The sequence below is a fragment of the Coregonus lavaretus genome, assembly GCF_964263955.1.
Source record: "Coregonus lavaretus genome assembly, contig: HAP1_SCAFFOLD_971, whole genome shotgun sequence".
Taxonomy (NCBI): domain Eukaryota; kingdom Metazoa; phylum Chordata; class Actinopteri; order Salmoniformes; family Salmonidae; genus Coregonus; species Coregonus lavaretus.
In genome coordinates this window covers 35001-58498 of record NW_028163456.1, presented here as the reverse complement: position 1 = coordinate 58498, position 23498 = coordinate 35001, and the positions used below count along the sequence as shown (strand labels likewise).

General features: G+C 43.1%; 1 protein-coding gene across 1 annotated transcript in view; it reads right to left on the bottom strand.

Moving 5' to 3' along the window:
• Positions 1-7082, bottom strand: part of LOC311118124 (catenin alpha-2-like) — a gene marked incomplete at both ends in the record, with an annotated part of 74731 nt that extends 67649 nt beyond the window's left edge. Inside the window, 2 exons of the mRNA XM_084192996.1 lie at positions 5012-5241; positions 7042-7082. Of these exons, the coding sequence (XP_084049122.1) occupies positions 5012-5241; positions 7042-7082 (271 nt within the window). The remainder of the gene's footprint in view (positions 1-5011; positions 5242-7041) is intronic.
• Positions 7083-23498: the final 16416 nt, after the last annotated feature.

Genomic DNA, 23498 nt, shown 5'->3' with positions numbered 1-23498 from the left:
TTTTGGATTGGATGTTATTGGGCCTGGCCAGGGCCAAGTATTGAGCCAATTAAACCAATTAGGATGTTTCCCAAATGGCACCCTATTCCCTATATAGTGCACTACTTTCGACCAGGGACTGAACTGGGTGCCATTTGGGAAGCATCCTCTATCTTCTTGAAGGTCAAATTACACAGCAGTTTGGTGTATTTTTATATAGGGACATAAAACTAAAACTGAGGTGGCACATGTTTCAACTTTTGTCCCCTTGTTTAGCCGGGCCTGCAAGTAGAGCTGTTTTATCAAAAGACAAATATCCAGTGCTTTTCATGTGGTGCATAGGCACATACAGACACAGCTTGGCTACATTGTAACCGCGAAGCGGCCATGGTGCGCTCGCATATGGGGCTCAGCCAGGACTGTTACTTTTGTAACTGAATGAAAACATTTTAACAATGGGAAAGTTGGAAGAATATATGGCAAAAATGCAGAATGGTGTTAAATGCCTGTAAACAGCTTGGGTGTGATTATTTCACAGATATAATTATGTAATATTAGGCCTACTGATTAATTTCACAGATTTAATCATGTAATATTAGGCCTAATGATTATTTCTCACTATCTACATGCAAGCTACTCATTGACAGCCCGCACGTTACCGGACATGCAGTTTTGGTAGGCTGATGGAAGGCTACTCAGAGTCAGAGTCTGCACTACAGCGAAGGCTAATCAGACATGCCAGTGATCATCATGGTTCTTACAGGCAAAGTTAAATGATACAATACATTTGCTTGTGATACACGCAGCTGAAATTATATATACAGTGCCTTCAGAAAGTATTAACATCCCTTTACTTTTTCCACATTTTGTTGTGTTACAGCCTGAATTTAAAATGTATTAAATATATATTTTTTGTCACGGGCCTACCCCATAATGTTAAAGTGAAAAAAGTATTTAACCCCTTTGTTATGGCAAGCCTAAATAAGTTCAGGAGTACAAATGTACTTAATAAGTTGCATGGACTCACTTTGTGTGCAATAACAGTGTTTAACATGATTTTTGAATGACTACCTCGTCTCTGTACCCCACACATATAATGATATGTAAGGTCCCTCAATCGAACAGTACATTTCAAACACAGGTTCAACCACAAAGACAAGGAAGGTTTTCCAATGCCTCACAAAGAAGGGCACCTATTGGAAGATGGGTAAAAATAAAAAAGCAGACATTGAATAACCCTTTAAGTATGGTGAAGTTATTAATTACACTTTGGATGGTGTATTAATACACCCAGTCACTACAAAGACACAGGTGTTCTTCCTAACACAGTTGCCGGAGAGGAAGGAAACCACTCAGGGATTACACCATCAGACCAATGGTGACTTTAAAACAGTTACAGAGTTTAATGGATGTGACTACAACATTGTAGTTACTCCACAATACTAACCTAATTGACAGAGTGAAAATAAGGAAGCCTGTACAGAATAAAAATATTCCAAAACATGCATCCTGTTTGCAACAAGTCACTAAAGTAATACTGCAAAAAATGTGGCAAAGCAATTAACTTTTTTTTCCTGAATACAAAGTGTTATGTTTGGGGCAAATCCAATACAACACATTAAGGAGTACAACTCTCTATATTTTCCAAGCATAGTGGTGGCTGCATCATGTTATGGGTATGCTTGTAATCGTTAAGGACTGGGGGGGTTTTCAGAATAAAAAATAAAGGGAATGGAGATAAGCACAGGCAAAATCCTAGAGGAAAACCTTGTTCAGTCTGCTTTCCACCAGACACTGGGAGATGAATTCACCTTTCAGCAGGACAATAACCTAAAACACAACGCCAAATCTACACAGGAGTTGCTTACCAAGAAGACAGTGAGTGGGTGAGCTACAGTTTTGACTTAAATCTACTTGAAAATCTATGGCAAGTCATGAACATGTTTTTCTAGTAATGATCAACAACCAATTTGACAGAGCTTGAAGAATTTTTAAAAGAATAATGGGCAAATGTTGCATAATCTAGGTGTGGAAAGCTTTTAGAGATTTACCCAGAAAGACTCACAGCTGTAGGTGCTTCTACAAAGTATTGACTCCAGGGTGTGAATACTTATGTAAATTAGATAATTCTGTATATAATTTTCAATACATTTGCAAAGACTTCATAATGGAGAGAGAAAAAAATGAATTCAGGCTGTAACACAACAAACTGTGGTATAAGTCAAGGGGTATGAATACTTCCTGAAGGCACTGTAACAATGGACCAGGGTTTCCGTTAGCCGGTAATTGCCGGCTTTTGGCCGATAAAATTAATTAAAAGCCGCTAAATAAAATTGTGCAGGGCTGCATATCATTCAGTACATTCCAATTTCACGCTTCAGCATCATTCTCTCATTCCTTGCCCGCTGCCTTATGTGCACGCTGCTGAGGAGAGAGAGTGAGAGAGGAGCCTTGGGCTACTGTTTGTGAAGATGGAGGCCTTTTGCCATTATAGTAAAATGAAAGTTAGAGAGTATGCCTATAGTAAAAAGCCTAAAATTGGAATGTCATCCATATGAACAAGTTTCAATATTGTAGTGTACAAAGACGGGAAGAACGTTGGCGCGGCCAAATGCAGGCTACTGTGCAACTCGCTATTCAGGTAGGATTTTTTTATTTATAATAATTTGTTTTATCATTGTTATTACAGTATACCATTGTTTTTATTGTAGGCATATGTATTATTATAAACCAGTTCTTTAAATATGCAAAGCATGTTTTGTTTCATTCTGTTGAGACATTTTCTTTGGCTAAATTAAGTTAAATCTGTCTTTTTAATTGTGTACTCCGTATTTAGTTTAAGATAGATTAGAAGTAGGCCTATTATAAAGTAAATATAATTAGCCTATTGCTGTCATTTGTTGGGGACTGTAGGCACTAGCCTTTCTTGTTAATTGCTGGACCTTTTGAGAAGGTTTAAACCAGTTGGCAAGTGTTTTGTTTCATTCTGAGCCATTTTCTTTGGCCGAATTAAGTTCCAACTGTAATGGGTTTGCCGCAATATAATATCCTGCTCGTATCTTCCCTATAAAAATTGGCTTGACTTACTTTTGATATTACCCTAATAAAGTTTAGAAACTTTTGTGAAGGTTTGGTGTGGTGTGGCTATTAGCCTATTATACTGCAGGCCTATGATATGAAGGCAGTGCGCACCAGCACTCCAACTGACTTCCGACAGTTGAACTTGAGGTGAGGAATAATGTTTTAGTCCTACCAAAGTTACTCCTATTATCTTTCAATATAATGCTTATCTTAATTTTTTAAAATTTGGATCGAAAATTAACGAAGTAACCTCCTGTACGCCTATAGTTGTATAGCATATGCAGTAGGCTAGCCTATCTGACAAGGATAATGAAATGTCTGTGTCGTAGCATGCCGCCAGCCTATCTCTATCTCTCTTTCTCTGGGACTAGGCCTCAGCTTCTCTTGCATTATATCATCCAGTGGACGCCTAAGCCTATAGGCCTATGCATGCAATGCTCTGATGCATTTAGTGCTCAAATCTCCGACAGCTGAATTGTGAGGTGGACAATTATTATTTTAGGAAAGTAAAAACTAATAAAACAATAGCCTATAAAGTTTCAAAATACAAGAAATAGTGTTTTGTAATGTGTTAGGCTATAGGCTGTTTTTAAGGACACATAAATGTGGCTCATTTGGCCAATATCCCTTGTTTATTGATGCCGCTGGCTGCGTGGGTGGACGTCCTTATGGGTTACGCACCCAATGCATATGATTCAGTGCAGGGTACTGGGCAGACAGTAAATAAATGAGTTATGAAAAACATGACAGGCATTAAAATGGAAAATGGAAAATGATATGTCTGCTTGGGTCCAGTGAGCCCTAAATGATGAAATTAAAGAACGCAAATACTGTACTCTGAAGCAGATAGCCTGCTGTAAAATAGTCAAACACTTACGCTATTCTGTATTGACATTTTACTCAGCAAGGGAATCTAGCATAATTAATTTCCAAGTTAAAAACATAACACAAGACTGATAAGCAGGGTCTGAGTTCAAACACAACACTTTCTCCTCCACAGCTTGATAGCTACCACAGTAAATTGGCTATGATGAATGTGCAAGAAAGCGAGATTGCTAAGTGTATGCTTGAAGAGTGATACAGTATGCCTGAATCCAGACATCGTTTGTTGGGCAGGTGTTCTAGATTGAAGAGAGGAAGAGAAGGAGGGGAATTTTCATGTAGAGAAAGAGAGAGAGAGATAGAGAGGGGGTGGGGGTGGGGGGGTGGGGATCCCTGCCAATGCTGGTGCCTTTTCATTGAAGGCCCCTGCTGGGACCCACCTGGGCAAGAACCTTAGAAATACACAACAGCCAGACTGAGCTTTCAGCCTGGCAGACTCCATACAACGCTGACGGTTTTAACATGGGGCTGGGGTGCTGTGTGGTGTGTGTGGTGTGTGTGTGTTTGTGTGTGTGTGTGTGTGTGTGTGTGTGTGTGTGTGTGTGTGTGTGTGTGTGTGTGTGTGTGCGTGTGTGTGTGTGTGTGTGTGGGTGTGGGTGTGTGTGTGTGTGTGAGAGAGAGAGAGAGAGAGCTTGTGTCTGAGAGAGCATGTATGTGTTTGTTGGATCTAGATAAAGCAGAGGTTTGCAGACAGACAAGGTGAATTAAGGCTCAGAGAGAGAAAATATAATTCAAAAGTAGGACTCTTTCTAAGTTTGAAGGAAATAAGTCCTTTCATGTGTTCTTCTGAAACATGCATGAGAAGAGCTCCAAAGGGGGTGGAAGCATGCAGGCGCCTTTCAAGCTCCTAATACATAATGTTACAGCAGTTCCGGATGGGAACCAGAATACACCCTGGGCTCTGGAGACCTTGCTGTCACAGTCCATGGACTGTATACACCAGAAAACTACAAGTATGGTGTCCCTGTGATTACATTGGACTCTCTTCACCTTGCTGTCCCATTTAATGGATTCACATATCTCTGAACACAAGAGTACTACATGGTATGGTGTCCCTGTGCAGACATACCTTGCTTGCGGACGTCCTCCACGGCGAGGATGAGCTCCTCCTTGAGATCGTGGCTGTTCTTGGCGATCTGCTCACCCTTCTCCAGGAAGTTCTGCGTGGCCTGCTCCACCGACAGGGCCAGCACGTGGGCCTTCTTGGAGCGCCCCTTCTTCTTACTGCTGGGCCCTTTGTTGCTGGTGTTCACCAGGGTGGTCACCTGACGGACGGAGAGGGAGAGGTTAGGACGGGAACTGAAGAGAAAATAACAGATGCCAAAAGGGTTGAGGGACTGAAAACTGTATGGATAACTAATACTTGTATTAATGTTATACAGCACTTTTATACAGCAACCGCTAGTTCATCGACCTGTGGGATATGTTGCTAACTGATCCACCAATTGAAATGCAAGACAAGTCTTACAGTAATCTAAGCAGACCATAAAGGACAAAATGTTGAAAGACATCTCGTATAGTTTGACTGCATTTCATTGCCTTTCATCCAGCCTATTAACACAACTAAAACACGTCTTCATAAGCATTTCAGGAGGCAAGCCATCATGAGCTACAGTGTGCAGGAAATGTGACATGCCTTCAAACGGAGACTCCTGTCTATCAGCAGCATGACAATTAAATGAAACAAAGTCCCAAATATTCCCCTATTCCCTACTACAGTATGTAGGGAACAGGTTGACATTAAGGACGCACACAAATTGTGTTAGAAGGGTGATAAAACAGAACAATTATGTGAGTAATAGCAAGTCATATTGCTAAGTAAAGAAAATGAACTTTGAGGTAGAGTCCCAAATGGCACCCATATTCCCTATATATAGTGCTCTACTTTTGACCTGTTTTGAAAAAATGAAAACCTTATTGGAGAGATTCAGGCAATACCTCTCTGTTCTTGTGAAAGTGTGTAGTCAATTAGAAATACCAGCCTTGGTTTTAATGTTTACCCAACGTCAGTGGACGTTGGTACTCAAACTGCCACTCTACCAGTATAGCCTACATTGCATCTCTTTGGAGTGAGACACATTGAATATTCAAAAGAAAATGCATCCTGAAGGACTAAATGAAACACGTGCACAGCTAACGCACTAGAGGGAATGTCCTTGTAAATGTGCTGCAGTCTGGAGCCTGCTTTGCCAAAACCTGCTTAGGGGTAAATCGAGGAACAGGACTGCAAATCAAATTGGACCCTCATGTCTGGCTCCAGGCAAGCATGAGGAGAGCCTACAAGCGTTCATTCAAGTCAACGCTACCACAAGTCCACTGAGAGGGGTTGTGGGGTTGTTTCTAGCTTACCAGCTTCCAGGTTCTGCCTTCTGGTTTTGGTAATGGCCCCACGTCGCACAATTACCATGCCGAAATGGAGGCGAAATGAGCCGAGCTTCCCACACAGGGAGAGAGACAAGTTAACAGCCTTCCAAGCGAACAGCTGTTGGGTGTCCCTATGCGTCAGCTAGCTTCTTAGAAGCTCTGAGAGCGTAGTGGGGCTCACTGTGGTTAAGCTGGGCCTGGCTTTGCCTCGGGACAACACTGCATACAATCTTCAGCTGCCAAATACTGGGAGTAAATTGGAATGTAAAAAATAATTGAGAGATGCTTTCAGGTTGGATTCATACACGGAAAACAAATGAGGGAAACTAGGTCACGAAACGACCCACATTTCAGCAATGGACTGAATTGAAGCCGCTGCTTTCAGTCTGCCAATGAAATGCTGAAGTTAGAGGCCTACAGGCGAGTTAACCTTTTACCAATTTGATGGGATAGAACTGGAGAAATGTAACAACTCTCAAATGTATAGGTATGGATGCAAGGACTGACTATCCATGAGATGAAAAATGATCACAGACAAAGTAACAACCAGGAATTATCAGCCTCTTCTTACTTCAAAAATGAGAAGTAATTTTTTACTCTTGGAGTAATTTTACTCTAATAGTAATTTTACTCTAAGAGTAAAATTACTATAAATAGTAATTAAGACAGAAGCTACATTATTTGACAAGCATGAGGCTACATTTAAAGCCTCATGTGAAGTGGAGACAAGCTCACCCGAGCAAACCCGGGACTCCGAAGAGAGCCTCAGCCGACATAATTAATGAATGGTTTCTTGCTAATGATGTATTAAGCTCCATTAAAAGAGTCGCGCTAATTCCATTGTCTGTTGATAAATGGAGTCAAAGCAGAACACAAATGACCCTCGTGGCGGCGGCCTCGGTCTCTCTCTGCCAGTGGTGTTGAGGCAGGACGTATTCAGAGAGAAGTCCCGTTGGGGTAGAAGGGAGGTACAGATACAGGGAACAGGCGAGACGCTACTGTCATAGCTATTATAGAGGTGTCTGTCACTTTCTGTCAACTGGGTGGGGATACATGCACGCATGGCCCCCGCACGTGCATGCATATACACTCACACACACACGCAGATACACACACTACTGATAATCACATCCTATGTGTATCATCATCATTCAGCTTTATGTATCAAGGTAAGTAGCTGAAAGCAAACTCTGTCATCTGTACTGATTGCTTCTTGATCTCGTCATGGTACTTTCAGTAGGCCTATTGTTAGTTCATCATGTAGTAAGCAACATATTTCTGTTTCAAGTCATGCTGATTAGAATTGAATACTTTATTGTTACTTAAATGTATTGTAGAGCACTGGGGAGATGTCTCAGATGACAGCAGGAGCAGTTCAACCCTGTCATTACAGACAACGGCACACACACAAAGACACACACTCACAAACACACACACATGCAAGTACACACACACACAGACACACACAGACACTCACACAAACACACACACACACACACACACACACACACACACACACACACACACACACTACTGACAGAATGACTCAGTGTGTGACGGCAGTAGTACCCTGCCATTGTCTCCGCTGTGGGGAACATGTTGCAGTGTAAATGATGAAAGGAACACAGTGAACTCCAGAGGGGGTAACGAACCAAATAACCTAACATCAATCAAGAACTTAATGCACACACACACAGAATTGACAATAACATCAGTCACACACACACACATAACCTGTATAACCCAGCTCCGGCGATGCTCACTTAGCAAGAGAATGCCGAGCGTCAACTTGACAAATGCACAGTGAAGGTTTGTGAGGGAAGCTACAGTCTGGTAAGAGAGCTGGTAGCATTTTAATCTGAAACTACATATTTTGACCTGTCTTGTCGCAGCAATATAATCCTACAGCAACAGAATATGACCATTTAGTCCATAATGGGGCTGGGTGGTTAGGCTATTAGATTACATCAATTTAAATTACAGGTTATAATGCATCAAATTAGGGAAAACGCCAAGGGGGATGAATACTTTTGCAAGGCACTGTACGTGTGTGTGGGTGTGTGTGTGCGCTCACGTGTCCATGTGTTTGTGTGTGTTATGCATAGAAGCGAAAGTGTGTTTAAAATAGGCTGTGTTTAAATGTGGATGAGGGAGGATTAATTTGTTCCAGCCTCCTTCCATGCTGAGAGGATACTGTGGTTAGTATGAAATATACATCAAGCTTTTAGAACTCACATTTACCTAATAGAGACCTCCATCATTACCCATGGGAAAATTATACTTTTATACTGTTGCTACACATATTTTTATATATCACTGCCCACAAAGGTAACGAATAAATCCAACCCCAGCCAAATCAGCTCCTCGTGCTCCCTTGATGAGGCAGCGAGAATCTTTTTTTAACCCTGAGATATAGACGTGGTGATACAACAAATCCATATCTCTGTCCCTGATGGCTTCCTTTTGCCCCCTGAAGAAACATATTACTGCAACAAAACAGGCTGAAAAAATTGGAAGGGAAATTGAAAGGTAATGTAATAAAGAGTGATAGAGAAAGAGAGAGAGAGAGAGAGAGAGAGAGAGAGAGAGAGAGAGAGAGATAGAGAGCGGAAGAGTCCTCTAGCTTATTTATGTTTGCTTAGGGTATTGCCAGAAGTATCCCAGCCCATGGTTTTCTATCTGGACGGTGGAAAGCCAAAGCATAAGCTATTGGGAACCACCAACCCACCCTGCCCAAGGCGACACATTTTACATTTTAGTCATTTAGCAGACGCTCTTATCCAGAGCGACTTACAGTGGGAATCGAACCCACAACCCCAGTGTTGCAAGCGCCATGCTCTACCAACTGAGCTACAGGACACCCTACCTCTCGCGCGCGGCTATTGTTCTAGTGCCCGCCAGTCCTCACCCCCAAATCCCCCCTCACCACATCTCTGATTCAGCCTCCAACTTGGACAAGAAGAGCTCTTGTTTTGGTTTTACCGTAATTAAACGGTGATGCTCTAGCAATCAGCTTAATGAGGGTGTATCAACTAAGCCATGATCATGGTGAAGGGCCTCGTGGGCGAGCTCCACCAGGGTGCCTACGGGATGCCTCAACCCTGGAAGCCATGTGTGTTAAATCAATAGGACTGACACAGAGACATTCACTTCTACTGTAACTGTCTCTAAGGCACTGTGTTTCCAGCAATTGATCTGCTAATAGACAAGAAGGCAGTAAGGCTATATGGCCATAGAGATAATATACTGAACAAAAATATAAATGCAACATGCAACAATTTCTAAATGTTTACTGAGTTACAGTTCATATAAGGAAATAATTCAATAAAATACATGTATTAGGCACTACTATATGGATTTCACATTACTGGGCAGGGGTGCAGCCATGGGTGGGCCTTTGAGGGCATAGGCCCACCCACTGAGGAGCCAGGCCCAGCCAATCAGAATGACTTTTTCCCCACAAAAGGGCTTTATTACAGACAGAAATACTCCTCAAGTAAGAAACTCAGACCCAAAAAAAGTTTCTGGAAGTATGTCAGCTAGCGTGTGTGTTCTGCCGGCTGTCCATGACAGCACATTTTACCATCAGGAAGACGGCGACCTCATTTAGAATGTCAACATAATGAGTCGAACTGTGCCGTTTTACACTGATGAGACAAGGCGTGGAAATCAGATTTAACAAACAGTCCCGCAGGAACAAACATTGCTGAGTAAGACAACTGCTTTCTCTCTTTCTTTTTCTCCCTAAAGCAGAGGGACGTTTAATTTCATGCCCCTTAGACAACGCAGCCTTTTCCAGCGGCCTCAGAGGCTTTCTGGCTTACTCACTGTCACTTCAGACTTGGGCTGCGACTCACTCAAATGGGACCCTATTCCCTATATAGTGCACTACTTTTGGCCAGGGACCAAAGTGCTATTAGGTCTGCGCCCCGATGGGCCCTGGTCAAAAGTACTGCACTATATAGGGAATAGGGTGCCATTTGGAATGCAGACGTCGTTTTCCTGCTTCTTGTGTCCTGAACCGCGGAGCAACAACATCTTTAATATCACTGGGATGAACTAATGTTTTGGGAAGGGTCTGTAGCACAGCCCTACAACAGTATAACAAATAGCTGTGGTGTCTAACTACAAGGATGTGCTAAATCTCTCAACCCACATATTTGCCAACGGAGGAGTTTAACTTTAACTGCCTGACGGTTTAAGTATGAGTCCCAAATGGCACCCTATTCCCTATATAGTGCATACACACGCACACACACATAAACAGAAGGACGTATGAGCAGACTTGGAGCCACAACACGTGGGCCCAGTTATGGGACTGGCATCCTCCCTGGCGGTAGCCAACACCAACCAGCTGCTGCCAGCTTCTGAGACTAAGGCTTCTGCCAGCGGGCCGGTGAAGCCACCACTGCAGGGGGATGTGTGTGTGTATGTTAGTGTGCCAGTGGAGGGAGGGAGGGAGGGGGGGAGGGAGGGAGGGAGAGAGAGAGAGAGAGAGAGAGAGAGAGAGAGAGAGAGAGAGAGAGAGAGAGAGAGAGAGAGAGAGAGAGAGAGAGAGAGAGAGAGAGACGCCCCTCCAATTCAGCGTTGTTGTTTTCTTAAGAGATCAACATTGCCAAAGCATCACGTGACTGAACTGAAGCCGTCTCGTTGCCTTGACTATGCGACTGGAATACAACCCGGTAGGCAGATGAATCCTTTCCACCCCACGGAGGTGGAGGGAGTGTATGGATGGAGGGGGGAACTAAAGAAGGGAACTATGAGAGAGGGACGTCTCAGTAGGCTGGTGAACCCATACAGTCTGCCTAGAGCCCAGGCAGTGAAATGACAAATGAAGTATATCAGACTCATTCGGTGTACTACGCATGGAGGTATCAGGAAATAATGCCGGTGGCAAGGCGCACTTTAATGGCCAAGCAAAATAACAACAGCAGAGAGAACACATGTCCGTAATGTACCAAACGCCCCAGTCCCTTTCAGAACAAACACAACAACAAACAAAGACAAAGTGAAGGAGGAGACAGAAGTAGTTTGCAGTTTGAATACATGGGCTACAGCAGACCTAGGTTCAGATTCTATGCGAAATCATTATACAGTGAGCTCCAAAAGTATTGGGACAGTGACACATTATGCTGTTGTTTTGGCTCTGTACTGAAATGATGACTATACGGTTAAAGTGCAGACTGTCAGCTTTAATTTGAGGGTATGTTCATCTATATTGGGTGAACTGTTTAGAAATTACAGACGTTTTTGTATATAGTCCTCCCATTTTAGGGGATCAAAAGTATTGGGACAAATTCACTTATACTGTATGTGTATTAAAGTAGTCAAAAGTGTAGTATTTGGTCCCATATTAATAGCATGCAATGATCTGATCAAGCTTGGATGCATTTGCTGTTTGTTTTGGTTGTGTTTCAGAATATTTTGTGACCAATAGAAATGAATGGTAAATAATGTATTGTGTCCTTTTGGAGTCACTTGTATTGTAAATAAGAATAGAATATGTTTCTAAACACTATGCTACCATGATTACGGATAGTCCTGAATGAATCGTGAATAATGATGAGTGAGAAAGTTACAGATGCACAAATGTCATACCCCCCAAAAAATGCTAACCTCCCCTGTTATTGTAATGGTGAGAGGTTAGCATGTCTTGGGGGTATAATATTTGTGTGTCTGTAACTTTCTCTATGGGACCAAATACTACACTTTTGACTACTTTAATACACATATAAGTGAATTTGTCCCAATACATTTGGTCCCCTAAAATGGGTGGTCTATGTACAAAAAGTGCTATAATTTATAAACGGTTCACCCGATATGGATGAAAATACCTTCAAATTAAAGCTGACAGTATGCACTTTAACCTATCATTTCAAATACAAAGTGCTGGACTACAGAGCCAAAACAACAACAAAATGGTCACTGTAAATACCTTATCTGGGCTCACACAGACACATACACACAAACACGTCTCGTATACACACAAAAAAACAACATTGTAAAGTGGTTATCCCACTGGCTATAAGGTGAATGCACCAATTTGTAAGTCGCTCTGGATAAGAGTGTCTGCTAAATGACGTAAATGTAAATGTATGGGCATGACGCTTCTGGGTGTGTGTGGGGGGGGCGGTGCGGAGTGTGTGTGTTTGTGTCTGCTCTGGGAGAAGGAACGCCTGTGAGCTCACTTGCCAATGCCTAGCTAGACCAGCACAACACCTGCTCAGACACCTGGAGGTAAGGATACAGTCATACAGCAGTAGAGTATCATTTAATCATGTTACATCAGGGTTACACTAGGTTTCATCAGGTTACATCAGGGTACATCAGGGTTACAGCAGGGTACATCAGGGTTACATCAGGGTTACATCAGGGTACATCAGGGTTACAGCAGGATTACAGCAGGGTTACATCAGGGTTACATCAGGTTACATCAGGGTACAGCAGGGTTACATCAGGGTACATCAGGGTACATCAGGGTTACAGCAGGATTACAGCAGGGTTACATCAGGTTACATCAGGGTTATATCAGGGTTACACCAGGTTACATCAGGATTACATCAGGTTACTGTACCTTTGAGGTATTCACCATCACATCGCTGTATAAATAGAGATGTACCTGCTTTAACATCTGCTAATCTGTGTGCGCAACAAATAAAGCACACTGCGGTTTTTCACCCAGTAGATAAGGGAGTTTATCAAAATTGGGTTTGTTTTCGAATTCTTTGTGGATCTGTGTAATCTGAGGGAAATATGTGTCTCTAATATGGTCATACATTTGGCAGGAGGTTAGGAAGTGCAGCTCAGTTTCCACCTCATTTTGTGGGCAGTGTGCACATAGCCTGTCTTCTCTTGAGAGCCAGGTCTGCCTACAACGGCCTTTTTCAATAGCAAGGCTATGCCCATTGAGTCTGTACATAGTCAAAGCTTTCCTTATGTTTGGGTCAGTCACAGTGGTCAGGTATTCTGCCACTGTGTACTCTCTGTTTAGAGCCAAATAGCATTCTAGTTGGCCCTGTTTTGTTAATTCTTTCCAATGGGTCAAGTAATTCTCTTTTTGTTTTCTCATGATTTGGTTGGGTCTAATTGTGTTGTTTTTGTTGTCCTGGGGCTCTGTGGGGTCTGTTTGTGTTTGTGAACAGAGCTCCAGGACCAGCTTACTTAGGGGACTCTTCTCCAAGTTCATATCTTTGTAGGGCTTTGTTATGGAAGGTTTGGGAATCGCTTCCTTTTAAGTGGTATAGAACTTAACAGCTCTTTTCTGGATTTTGATCATTAGCGGGCATCAGCCTAATTCTGCTCTGCATGCATTAATTTGTGTTTTTTGTTGTACACTGATGATATTTTTGCAGAATTCTGCATGCAGAGTCTCAATTTGGTGTTTGTCCCATTTTGTGAATTCTTGGTTGGTGAGCGGACCCCAGACCACCCGCAATGGGTTCTATAACTGATTCAAGTATTTTTTGCCAGATCCTAATTGGTATGTCAAATTTGATGTTCCTTTTGATGGCATAGAAGGCCCTTCTTGCCTTGTCTCTCAGATCGTTCACAGCTTTGTGGAAGTTACCTGTGGCGCTGATGTTTAGGCTGAGGTATGTCTAGATGGAATTTGTATTTGTGGTCCTGGCAACTGGACCTTTTTTGGAACACCATTATTTTTGTCTTACTGAGATTTACTGTCAGGGCCCAGGTCTGACAGAATCTGTGCAGAAGATCTAGGTGCTGCTGTAGGCCCTCCTTGGTTGGTGACAGAAGCACAAGATCATCAGCAAACAGTAGACATTTGACTTCAGATTCTAGTAGGGTGAGGCCGGGTGCTGCAGACTGTTCTAGTGCCCTCGCCAATTCGTTGATATATATGTTGAAGAGAGTGGGGCTTAAACTGCATCCCTGTCTCACACCACGGCCCTGTGGAAAGAAATGTGTGTGTTTTTTGCCAACTTTAACCACAAACTTGTTGTTTGTGTACATGGATTTTATCATCTCTCTCTCTCTCAGTGGATTGTTATGCCTCTCCCCTCTGCCTTTTTATTGCAGATCAATAACATTAAATGCCATGCAGCCTCTCCTCTCCAGAGCACTGGTCAGTGGACCCTACACTCTGCTGTAAATCCTAATGGTGCTGCGCGGATGTTTAATTTTCCGCTTGCAGAACTCCAAGCTTACACACACACACACACACACACACACACACAGCGTTACGACCGAGGGCAGCAGGAATCTTTCTGCTGGACGGACATTGGGAAGGGTTTGTGTGTGTAATCTAGAGAGGGGGTGACGGGACGCAGGGTATGACCCCCTGAAACACTGCTAGCAGTGGGACATGGCATTCAGCGTTAATAAAAGGGTATGGGGGAAACCCCCTTACAACCACTTTACTATCACACACAGACAAACTCTCTCAAACACACATACACACACACGTGCGCGCCACATGCTTCCTGTCAGATACAGATGATGTTTGACCCTGAGCAGTGTGCATAGCCATCCTTGCTGAATAATGCAGCAGAACATTTAAGCTCCTGTGTAAAGGGCATTATGTGGGTAAAGCTCAGGGGAGCGAGAGAGAGAGGGGGGTGGAGAGAGAGAAAGAGAGAGGGAGAGAGGGGAGTGGTAGAGAGGAACAGCTAGAGAGAGGAGGTACTGTGAGAGAGAGACAGGGGTAGAGAGAGAGAGAGAGAGAGAGAGAGAGAGAGAGAGAGAGAGAGAGAGAGAGAGAGAGAGAGAGAGAGAGAGAGAGAGAGAGAGAGAGAGAGAGAGAGAGAGAGAGAGGGGGGAGGGGAGGGGGGAGGTCTATCTGATCATCGCTACACCCCCCTCTCTCCCCCTCCTCATTTAGCCCAACAATAATTCACAGAGCAGTGGCTGGAGGGCGGTATAGAAATGATAGGGGGGCTGGCTGGCTGGCTACTACAGAAGCCTGAGGATGGGTGGCTCTCTCACTCAAGGTGACAGAGCGAGTGGCTGTTGAAATAACATTACAACCCCCTTCGCACACACACACACATGGTCAGACAGACAAACACACACACTCACACACACACACGCACAAACACAAACAGAGTCAGATAGGCATAAACAGACACATTCACAATCATGAAGTGAAGGTCAAGCGTCCCTACAGATAACTACACTGTGGAATGAAGACAGAGAGAGGGTAATGGGGCTGAGGCCGAGCAAAGGCCTTGTCGGAGTTCACCGACTGAGTCAGACAGACACACTCACACACACACACACTCGCCCACCGAGACCATCCCCAGTACCAGGGTGATAAAGAAATGTGTGAGTAAGATATGACTAAAAAGTCACACCCTCAGTTAAACTAATAATGTATGACTATTAGAAGACTAGAGCCTAGAGAGTTAATCATATGTGCTTATATAAGATGCATATTTGCCCAGCAACAGAGTATTTGTGTCTTGTGAAACCAGTAAAGGAAGTCTGTGTATGTGTGACCTGATAATCAAGAAAACAGAAGATAACCACATGAGCTAAACCCAGGTGTGAAATAGCTACAAGAGGAAACAAAAAGCTGTTGTGTGAGCTTGCAAGAAGAATATGATAGTGGCTAAGGCTGACTAGGAGCCCTCTTATTGGCTCACTTAGGGGCATATCAAAGGTATAAAAGATAATGTGCATTGTATGATTTTCAGAGGTCTCATGAATAAAGAAACTGATTCTATGCAGAAATGGGACTTTGTTTAATTCATTATTAACTAGAGCCTTACAACCTCTGGGAATTATTCAAAGCTTGAGAAGTAGTTGACTTCAACCATTGAGATGACAAAATTCTCATGACACAGGGACAAGGGGGGATGGACTCAATGGAGAGCAATGTAACACTGTGGGAACCATGATGGGAAGAGGAGAGCATGGAATATGGAGTGTACAGCACAGCATGTTGTGTGTAGGATATTATACCAGCAAAATAGCCCATCATCCTTCTCTAATGGAGCTTAAAACTTACAGCCTAATGTATAGGCTGAGGTTGTTTTCGAGGTGTGGATGATTTAACTTAACGTCTTGTCGTTATTAAAATGCCTTTTGGTGTAAACACATTCCGGAGAGTACAGCAGGAGTAGGATTAGCCAGGTTTAAATATGCCTCTTGGATGGGTTTTCGTCAGCAGGACACACACACACATTCCTCTCAAGGCAGTGTTACCAGGAAGAGGTCAGAGCACAGTGGCAGGACTGCCATTTTCATCCAGGCTTTATCACAGACGCCCACACTCCCTTATTAAGACCCCTGGAGAGCCTAAGCCTATGGATGAGTTTTCTGCAGCAATAGAGATGGAGGTAGGGAGAGAAAGTGGTGGGGGGACAGATATAGAGTGGGGGAGAGACACAGAGACACAGAGAGAGAGAGAGAGAGAGAGAGAGAGAGAGAGAGAGAGAGAGAGTGAGTGAGAGAGAGAGCAAGAGAGAGAGAGGGTTTGGGGACAGAGATAGAGAGGGGGAGAGACACAGAGACAGATAGAGAGAGAGACAGAGGGAGGGTGGGGGGACAGAGATAGAGAGCGGGAGAGACACAGAGAGATAGAGAGAGAGGACAGGCTGTGCTCACTCTGCTCCAGGGGAGAGGTAATGACAGAGCTGCATTTCCTATTACACTGTGACAAATACTCAGACCTAAGAGAATCTTTCTTTCCCAAAATGATCATTCAGTACAAAGAATTTAAAACTATAAAAGACGAAGAAAAAATTAAATATTTATTGGGTGAAAAGCAAAATATGTGTCCTCCTGCCACAACCTGAGGGACAGCCAGTGAAAAGTACAATGTAATGTCAATAATATTTCCCATTTAGTTTTGTTTTGGCTTTCATACCATGTCATGTAGCTTCTCAACCTATTGCTTGAATGTATTATTATTCTCATTAATATTGTTGTTGTAGTTGCTTTTAATGGTAATCCCATTTCCACTACTACTATTATTATTACTGTTGGTCGCACCATTTGTGTTATATGTATACTTTGACAATGTAAGTAATTTAACGTGCAATGTCAATAAAGTATATTGAATTGAATTGAATTGAAATTTAAGTGAGAAAGAGAGAGCAAGAGAGAGAGAGAGAGACAAAAGCACTTTGCGACAACTGCTGATGTAAAAATGGCTTTATAAAATACATTTGATTGATTGATTGATTAATTGATTTGAGAGATGTAGTGAGAGAGCGAGACAGAGAAAGAGAGAGAGAAAAAGAGGGAGAACGAATGGAACCAGCTTGTAGCCTAACTGTGTCATTATCAATGTAAATACTGAGTGCATACTGAGTCGGCGGCTTGGGACTATTTCTGCCTGCCATGATTCAGCACATCATCAAGCCCCATCAGGCCCGCCCCTCAGCGGGAACTCAACAGCAGCAGCAGGAGCGTCACAACCACTCCACCTTAGTAACAGATATCTGCTTCTGAGGCACTCCCAAAACTTCAAATCCTTATTGCCCCAGCCCCAGCTCTATGTTTGGCTTCGTCAGAATGATGTCTTTGATGTTGCCCCTTTCCTTTGTCTGTGTCTCTCTCCATCTCTCTCTCTCTCTCTCTCTTTCTCATATACTTTCTGGCTCTCTTTCTCTCTCCCTGTCTACGTCACTCGTGATTTGGAACGTTGCTTCATTCCTTTTTCAGAGGGAGGGGAGTGAGAGAGAGACTTTAAATGAACAGTGTTCAGAGGATGGGTGGATGGAAGGATGAGATGGAGGGAGGGAAGGAGGGAATCGTGTTGGGACAGAGGATTAAGTGGATCAATCAGACCACGGGAGAAGTTCACAGTAGTCCCATCGATTTTTTTCACATCCCCCATATCTCCAGATACAGCTGTAACTTAACTAATGTTTAATGTACTGATGCTAAAATGCATCAAATCAGCCCACGCCTTCATCAGGGGACCCCAGTGAGTGCACAGCTTCTTAAGATCTGAATGCAAATATTTTGTCTTGTTTTCAGCAGAGGCACGTCTCTCTGAAGAGAGCCTGAGCATCGTCAACAACATGATACGTGTACTCCGGAACCGAGGGTTGGAGGGAAACTGGAAGAAGAAAGAATTAGCACTGAGAGACGAGTATGATGCATAAACAATCCCCATTGACATCTCCGCTCAGTGAAATTAAAGGGGACTATAATAGAGCCCTGGGGAGCGCCTAGCTTTGTTGGAAATAAACAAAACCTATCAACTCTGACTCTGTTGTTGTAGATAGATAGGGTTCGATGTGCTTTAGCAGTACAGTGCAGCACAGCAGAGTAACTGGCGCGTTAGTTGTCCTTGGTGGTTTTAACGCTTCTGGGCGCTAGCTGGTAGCTTCCGTTCTACCACACGCAGAGAAGAAGAGAAAAGGACAGGTGGGTACAAATTAAATGAGGTACAAGGCATGCTGCTTACTCCTTAATCACGTCTCCTGTGAGCAGATCTGAGAAAGCCACTGTTCTACCTCCCAGGTCTCCTTTTAGGACAACATGCCTCTGGCTTCTCGCATTCTTACTTTTGTTACTTAACAGATGGCTAGAATTTGTGTAGTACTCTTCCACACACCACACCCCCCATCTACCAATCCACATCCCCGCACCCTCCCCAAAATCAAAACCCCAAAAATCACACAACAGCTCTTTTTTTACATATCTTCAAATTAATACCTCTAATGTATGATGTATGATCCGAACATTAGTGTGCCTTTGCCACTTCAATAAGCAAAAATCAAGAACATGGCACCCTCCAATGTTTCCAATTTCAGAGAGCTTTTTACCAATTTCAGCTGCTAAAAGGACTTGATTTCTGCATCTGTCTGGCGAATACAAATGCAGTTCAGGGTTTTCAATCACTTTCAGGTATTTTTTAAGGAGTAGCAGTGAGGAACTTTGGACAGGGTTGTGGAAACGATATCTATCGTCGGTACGTAACCTTGGACACAAGCTGTTGCCTAATCCAGAGTCCCCACAGTGAATGCTTATGAATCAACAGTGTTGTCTGAGTGTCATTTCACTCATGCAGATACATTTTCATCTGTGCAATCTGATGATGTGTGCAGGCCCATGATTTGCTACTCAGCATGTTACCAGACCAGCAAAAACTGGTTCATAGCTATAGCCTAGTTATGGTCAGAAAAGTCTCCTGACCCCATGTGACATGCAGAGCATATGTCATCAATAGTAGTAGTGAACCAGTAGTTCATGAAGGGGTGATTCTCTACAAGATTGGTTGGTGTGGTTGGGGGCACCAATGAATGGAAAGGGGTCTGTGGGAGACAGATTGAGTGTGGCAAGGCAGCGTGACCAAAGTGTGTACGGTTAGAATGCGACAACCCGTATAGCAGAGACAGGCTTGGGAGCAGGCAGCCAGCCAGCTGTGGGGTCATGGGGTAAACTACAGCCCATGCTCTGATAAACTCCAGACAGAATCCTAACCACCTGAATCCTCACCTCTTATACTGTGAAGAGGAAACTTGAAGCCAGAGAGATTGGACAGAATGTAATTTGTTTCATTAAAGAGAAGTTCCAATGCAGAGCATGTAAATTATAACATTGAGAAATTGGCCCTGATTTGTGATAAAAATGTTTTCCTTCGTTGGTTTTTTAATTACGATTGTACTTTGCTGAAACACATCCAGTCGAGTCAATATGGAAATGTGACAATGGCCAAACAACTTCTGATTTTATCTGTGATCTGCTCTTTCTCCCTAATCTACTTCGGCCTGTGGCGAACACGCAGCTGTCAAAGATGCTGCCTAGGTATATGAAGAACAGAGCAGAGCAGAGCTGCTGAGGACAAGTCTACAGACAACAGTTTATGCCCAAGAGGGATGCTCCATTCACAGACAACTCTGTGCATTGGCGAGAGTGACTGTATCGTACATGTGCATGGTCAGTCCACCACCGCAGACATAGGCTAAACAGAGAGTAGCTATAGAAAGGGCTAGGAGTTTTTCCTAAACATGCCACCTGACTATGAAAAACTCAGGACCCTAGTTATATAGGCCTTGGTTACATCCATACCTCATTGTTAGGAGGAAAAACTCCTGTCCCTAACTACAGATGGAACAACTATGGGCCGTATAAAGTCATGGTATCCACTCGATGTGTCAGACTCAATATTTATTATGAGGTAGCCTGCTGTAAATTGCAAGTTGTCATTTGACAGAGATCGAAATCACAGCCGACTCTGATAAGCCCGGGGAAGCTCAGACACAACTCGTAATTAAGTGAACACCCTGAAATTGAGTTCTCATCCATGTTTGAGTGCTAGACTTCCACTGACAGAAAAGTTGAGATCTGAACCATTGTGTTCTTCTTATTTCATATTTTTATTTCTTGTTTGTTTTTGTTCTACCTTGTTATTTTTTTGTATTACATTATTATTGGTTACTGCATTGTTGGGGTTAGAGCTTGCAAGAAAGGCATTTATTTCACTGTGCATGTGACATTAAAACTAGAAAATGTTTAAATATCAGAGATGTTGAATATAGAGATGGGCAAGATTCAAGGGGGTTCTACAACTACACCAATTAGACAGACCCCAAGTAGAGATCTAAAGTACTTGGCCCCTCAGGGCCACCGAACTAGAGGTCCCAAGTCTTTAAGATTCTCTGTAATGAGAAATGTAGGCTACACACAAGGGGGATAGGGAGGTCATCTTAGTCCAGTTCAGGTCAATCCAGTATGGGGTTGCTTGCCTCCAATGAAATGTGTTGGCCTCTACTATGCGTGATTGGATTACAGGAGTTATAATGTCTTACAAAGGCTCAGGGTGGATCAGAGAGGATTAAATGCACAATGATCTCAATGTAGGCTGACGCCACATTATTAATCTGTATTTGTTGAGAGGGACACAGATGACGGTATGAAATATCTGTTTGTTTTATTAGAATGTTCGACCACGCAAAAAGGTTTTTCAACACCATTATAGTCTCAATCACAATGCATCTCATTCACAAACACACACACACAAATCTTTCCCTTTGCTTTATGGGCGTGGTATAATGGATTGGGAAATTCAAGGTGACCAGATGACATAAACAGATGAATAAAGAGAAAAATCCTGTCATAGCTGAGATAGGAACTGCCCATATACAGGAATATAATACAGAATACTGGAAGGATGGTAAGGAAAATTAGCTTCCTTTGGCTTTAACCTCAACGAGAACACATTTCAAAATCTCCAGAGAACACGGGAAACACGCACAGTACTGGAGTAGGCCTAATGATCTGAGGACAATCAATGTCAGGTCAGACCAAACAGAAAGTTAGCACTGTCAATCGCTGTTCTAACAGCCAATGAGATGTTTGAAATGAACCGCCCTAATCAAGAGCTACTAGCACCTACAGAATAGACTGAAGCGTCTCTAATCTGATTAAATGATGCCCCAGGTAAATCATGTTTCACAGGAGATCAATTCTCCCTCACATATAGTGAAACAACACTTGTTATAAATGTTTACTCAGAGACTTCTATTATCAGTATTTACTTCCTTCCTCATCTAAAGTGGCATTTCAGCAATAAAGCCAATAAAACAAACAACATACGTACATTATAAGCGCTAAAAGGGAGTTGATAATAATACGACGTTGGAGAACACTGCTTATATATTATCAATATAATTAAGGCATGAAAAGACGAGAAAGTTACAGCCATGCATAATAAATGGTCTTAAATGGGTCATAAAAAGCCTGATTCCTTGCTGAACTCAGCAGCTATGTTTGTCACAAAAACCCAACTGTCACTTTACATCAGTATTTGAGTTTTTATTTTTACCAAAAGTCTGCTGTGTGTAGTCGTGTCAAATTTAAGCTGTGGTGTGTGTGTGTGTGTGTGTGTGTCTTTGTGTGTGTGTGTGTGTGTGAGAGAAAGTGTGCGTTTGATGTAATATGGGTTTTGGATTCTCTCTCAACCTAAACAGCCCACCAGATGATGGTGGCTCTTCATGTGACAATGGTTCCTCTCCCAAAAACTGCACACTGACATTGGAAACCACACTCAACTCACAAGTCTGAGTTGTTATTAGATGTTAAAGGGACATTACACTCCAAAAAGCTCAAAAGTATGCAAATCAAATCTTATTTGTCACAGTTACCGTAAACAAAAGGTTAGGGATGTGGATCAGAAAACCAGTCAGTGTCTGTTGTGACCACCATTTGCCTCATACAGTGTGACACATCTCCTTTGCATAGAGCTGATCAGGTTGTTGATTGTGGCCTGTGGAATGTTGTCCCAATCCTCTTCAATGGCTGTGCGAAGTTACTGGATATTGGCGGCAACTGGAACACTCAGAGCATCCCAAACATGATTAATGGGTGACATGTCTGTTGAGTATGCAGGCCATGGAAGAAGTCTGACATTTTCAGCTTCCCGGAATTGTGTACAGATCCTTGCGACATGGGGCCTGCATTATCATGCTGAAACATGAGGTGATGCCAGCGGATGAATGGCACGACAATGGGCCTCAGGATCTCATCACGGTATCTCTGCGCATTGAAAATGCCATCAAAAAATGCAATTGTGTTCCTTGTCCGTAGCTTATGCCTGCCCATACCATAACCCCACCACCACCATGGGGCACTCTATTCACAACGTTGGCATCAGCAAACCGCTCGCCCACACAACGCCCGGTACAGTTGAAACCAGGATTGATGTGTGAAAAGGACTTCACCAGCGTGCCAGTGGCCATCGAAGTTGAGCATTTGCCCACTGAAGTCAGTTACGACGTCGAACTGCAGTCAGGTCAAGACTCTGGTGAGGACGACGAGCACACAGATGATCTTCCCTGAGACGGTTTCTGACAGCTTGTGCAGAAATTATTCAGTTGTGAAAACCCACAGTTTCATCAGCTGTCTGGGTGGCTGGTCTAAGACGATCCCGCTGGTGAAGAAGCCAGATGTGGTGGTTCTGGGCTGGCGTGGTTACAAGTGGTCTGCGGTTGAGGCAGGTTGGACGTACTGCCAAATTCCCTAAAACGACCTTGGAGGCAGCTTATGGTAGAGAAATTAACATTCAATTATCTGGCAACAACTCTGGTGGACATTCCTGAAGTCAGCATGTCAATTACACCTCCGTCAAAACTTGAGACATCTGTGGCATTGTGTTTTGTGACAAAACTGTACATTTTAGTGGCCTTTTATTGTCCCCAGCTCAGGGTGCACCTGCGTAATGATCATGCTGTTTAATCAGCTTCATGATATGCCACACCTGTCAGTTGGGATGGATT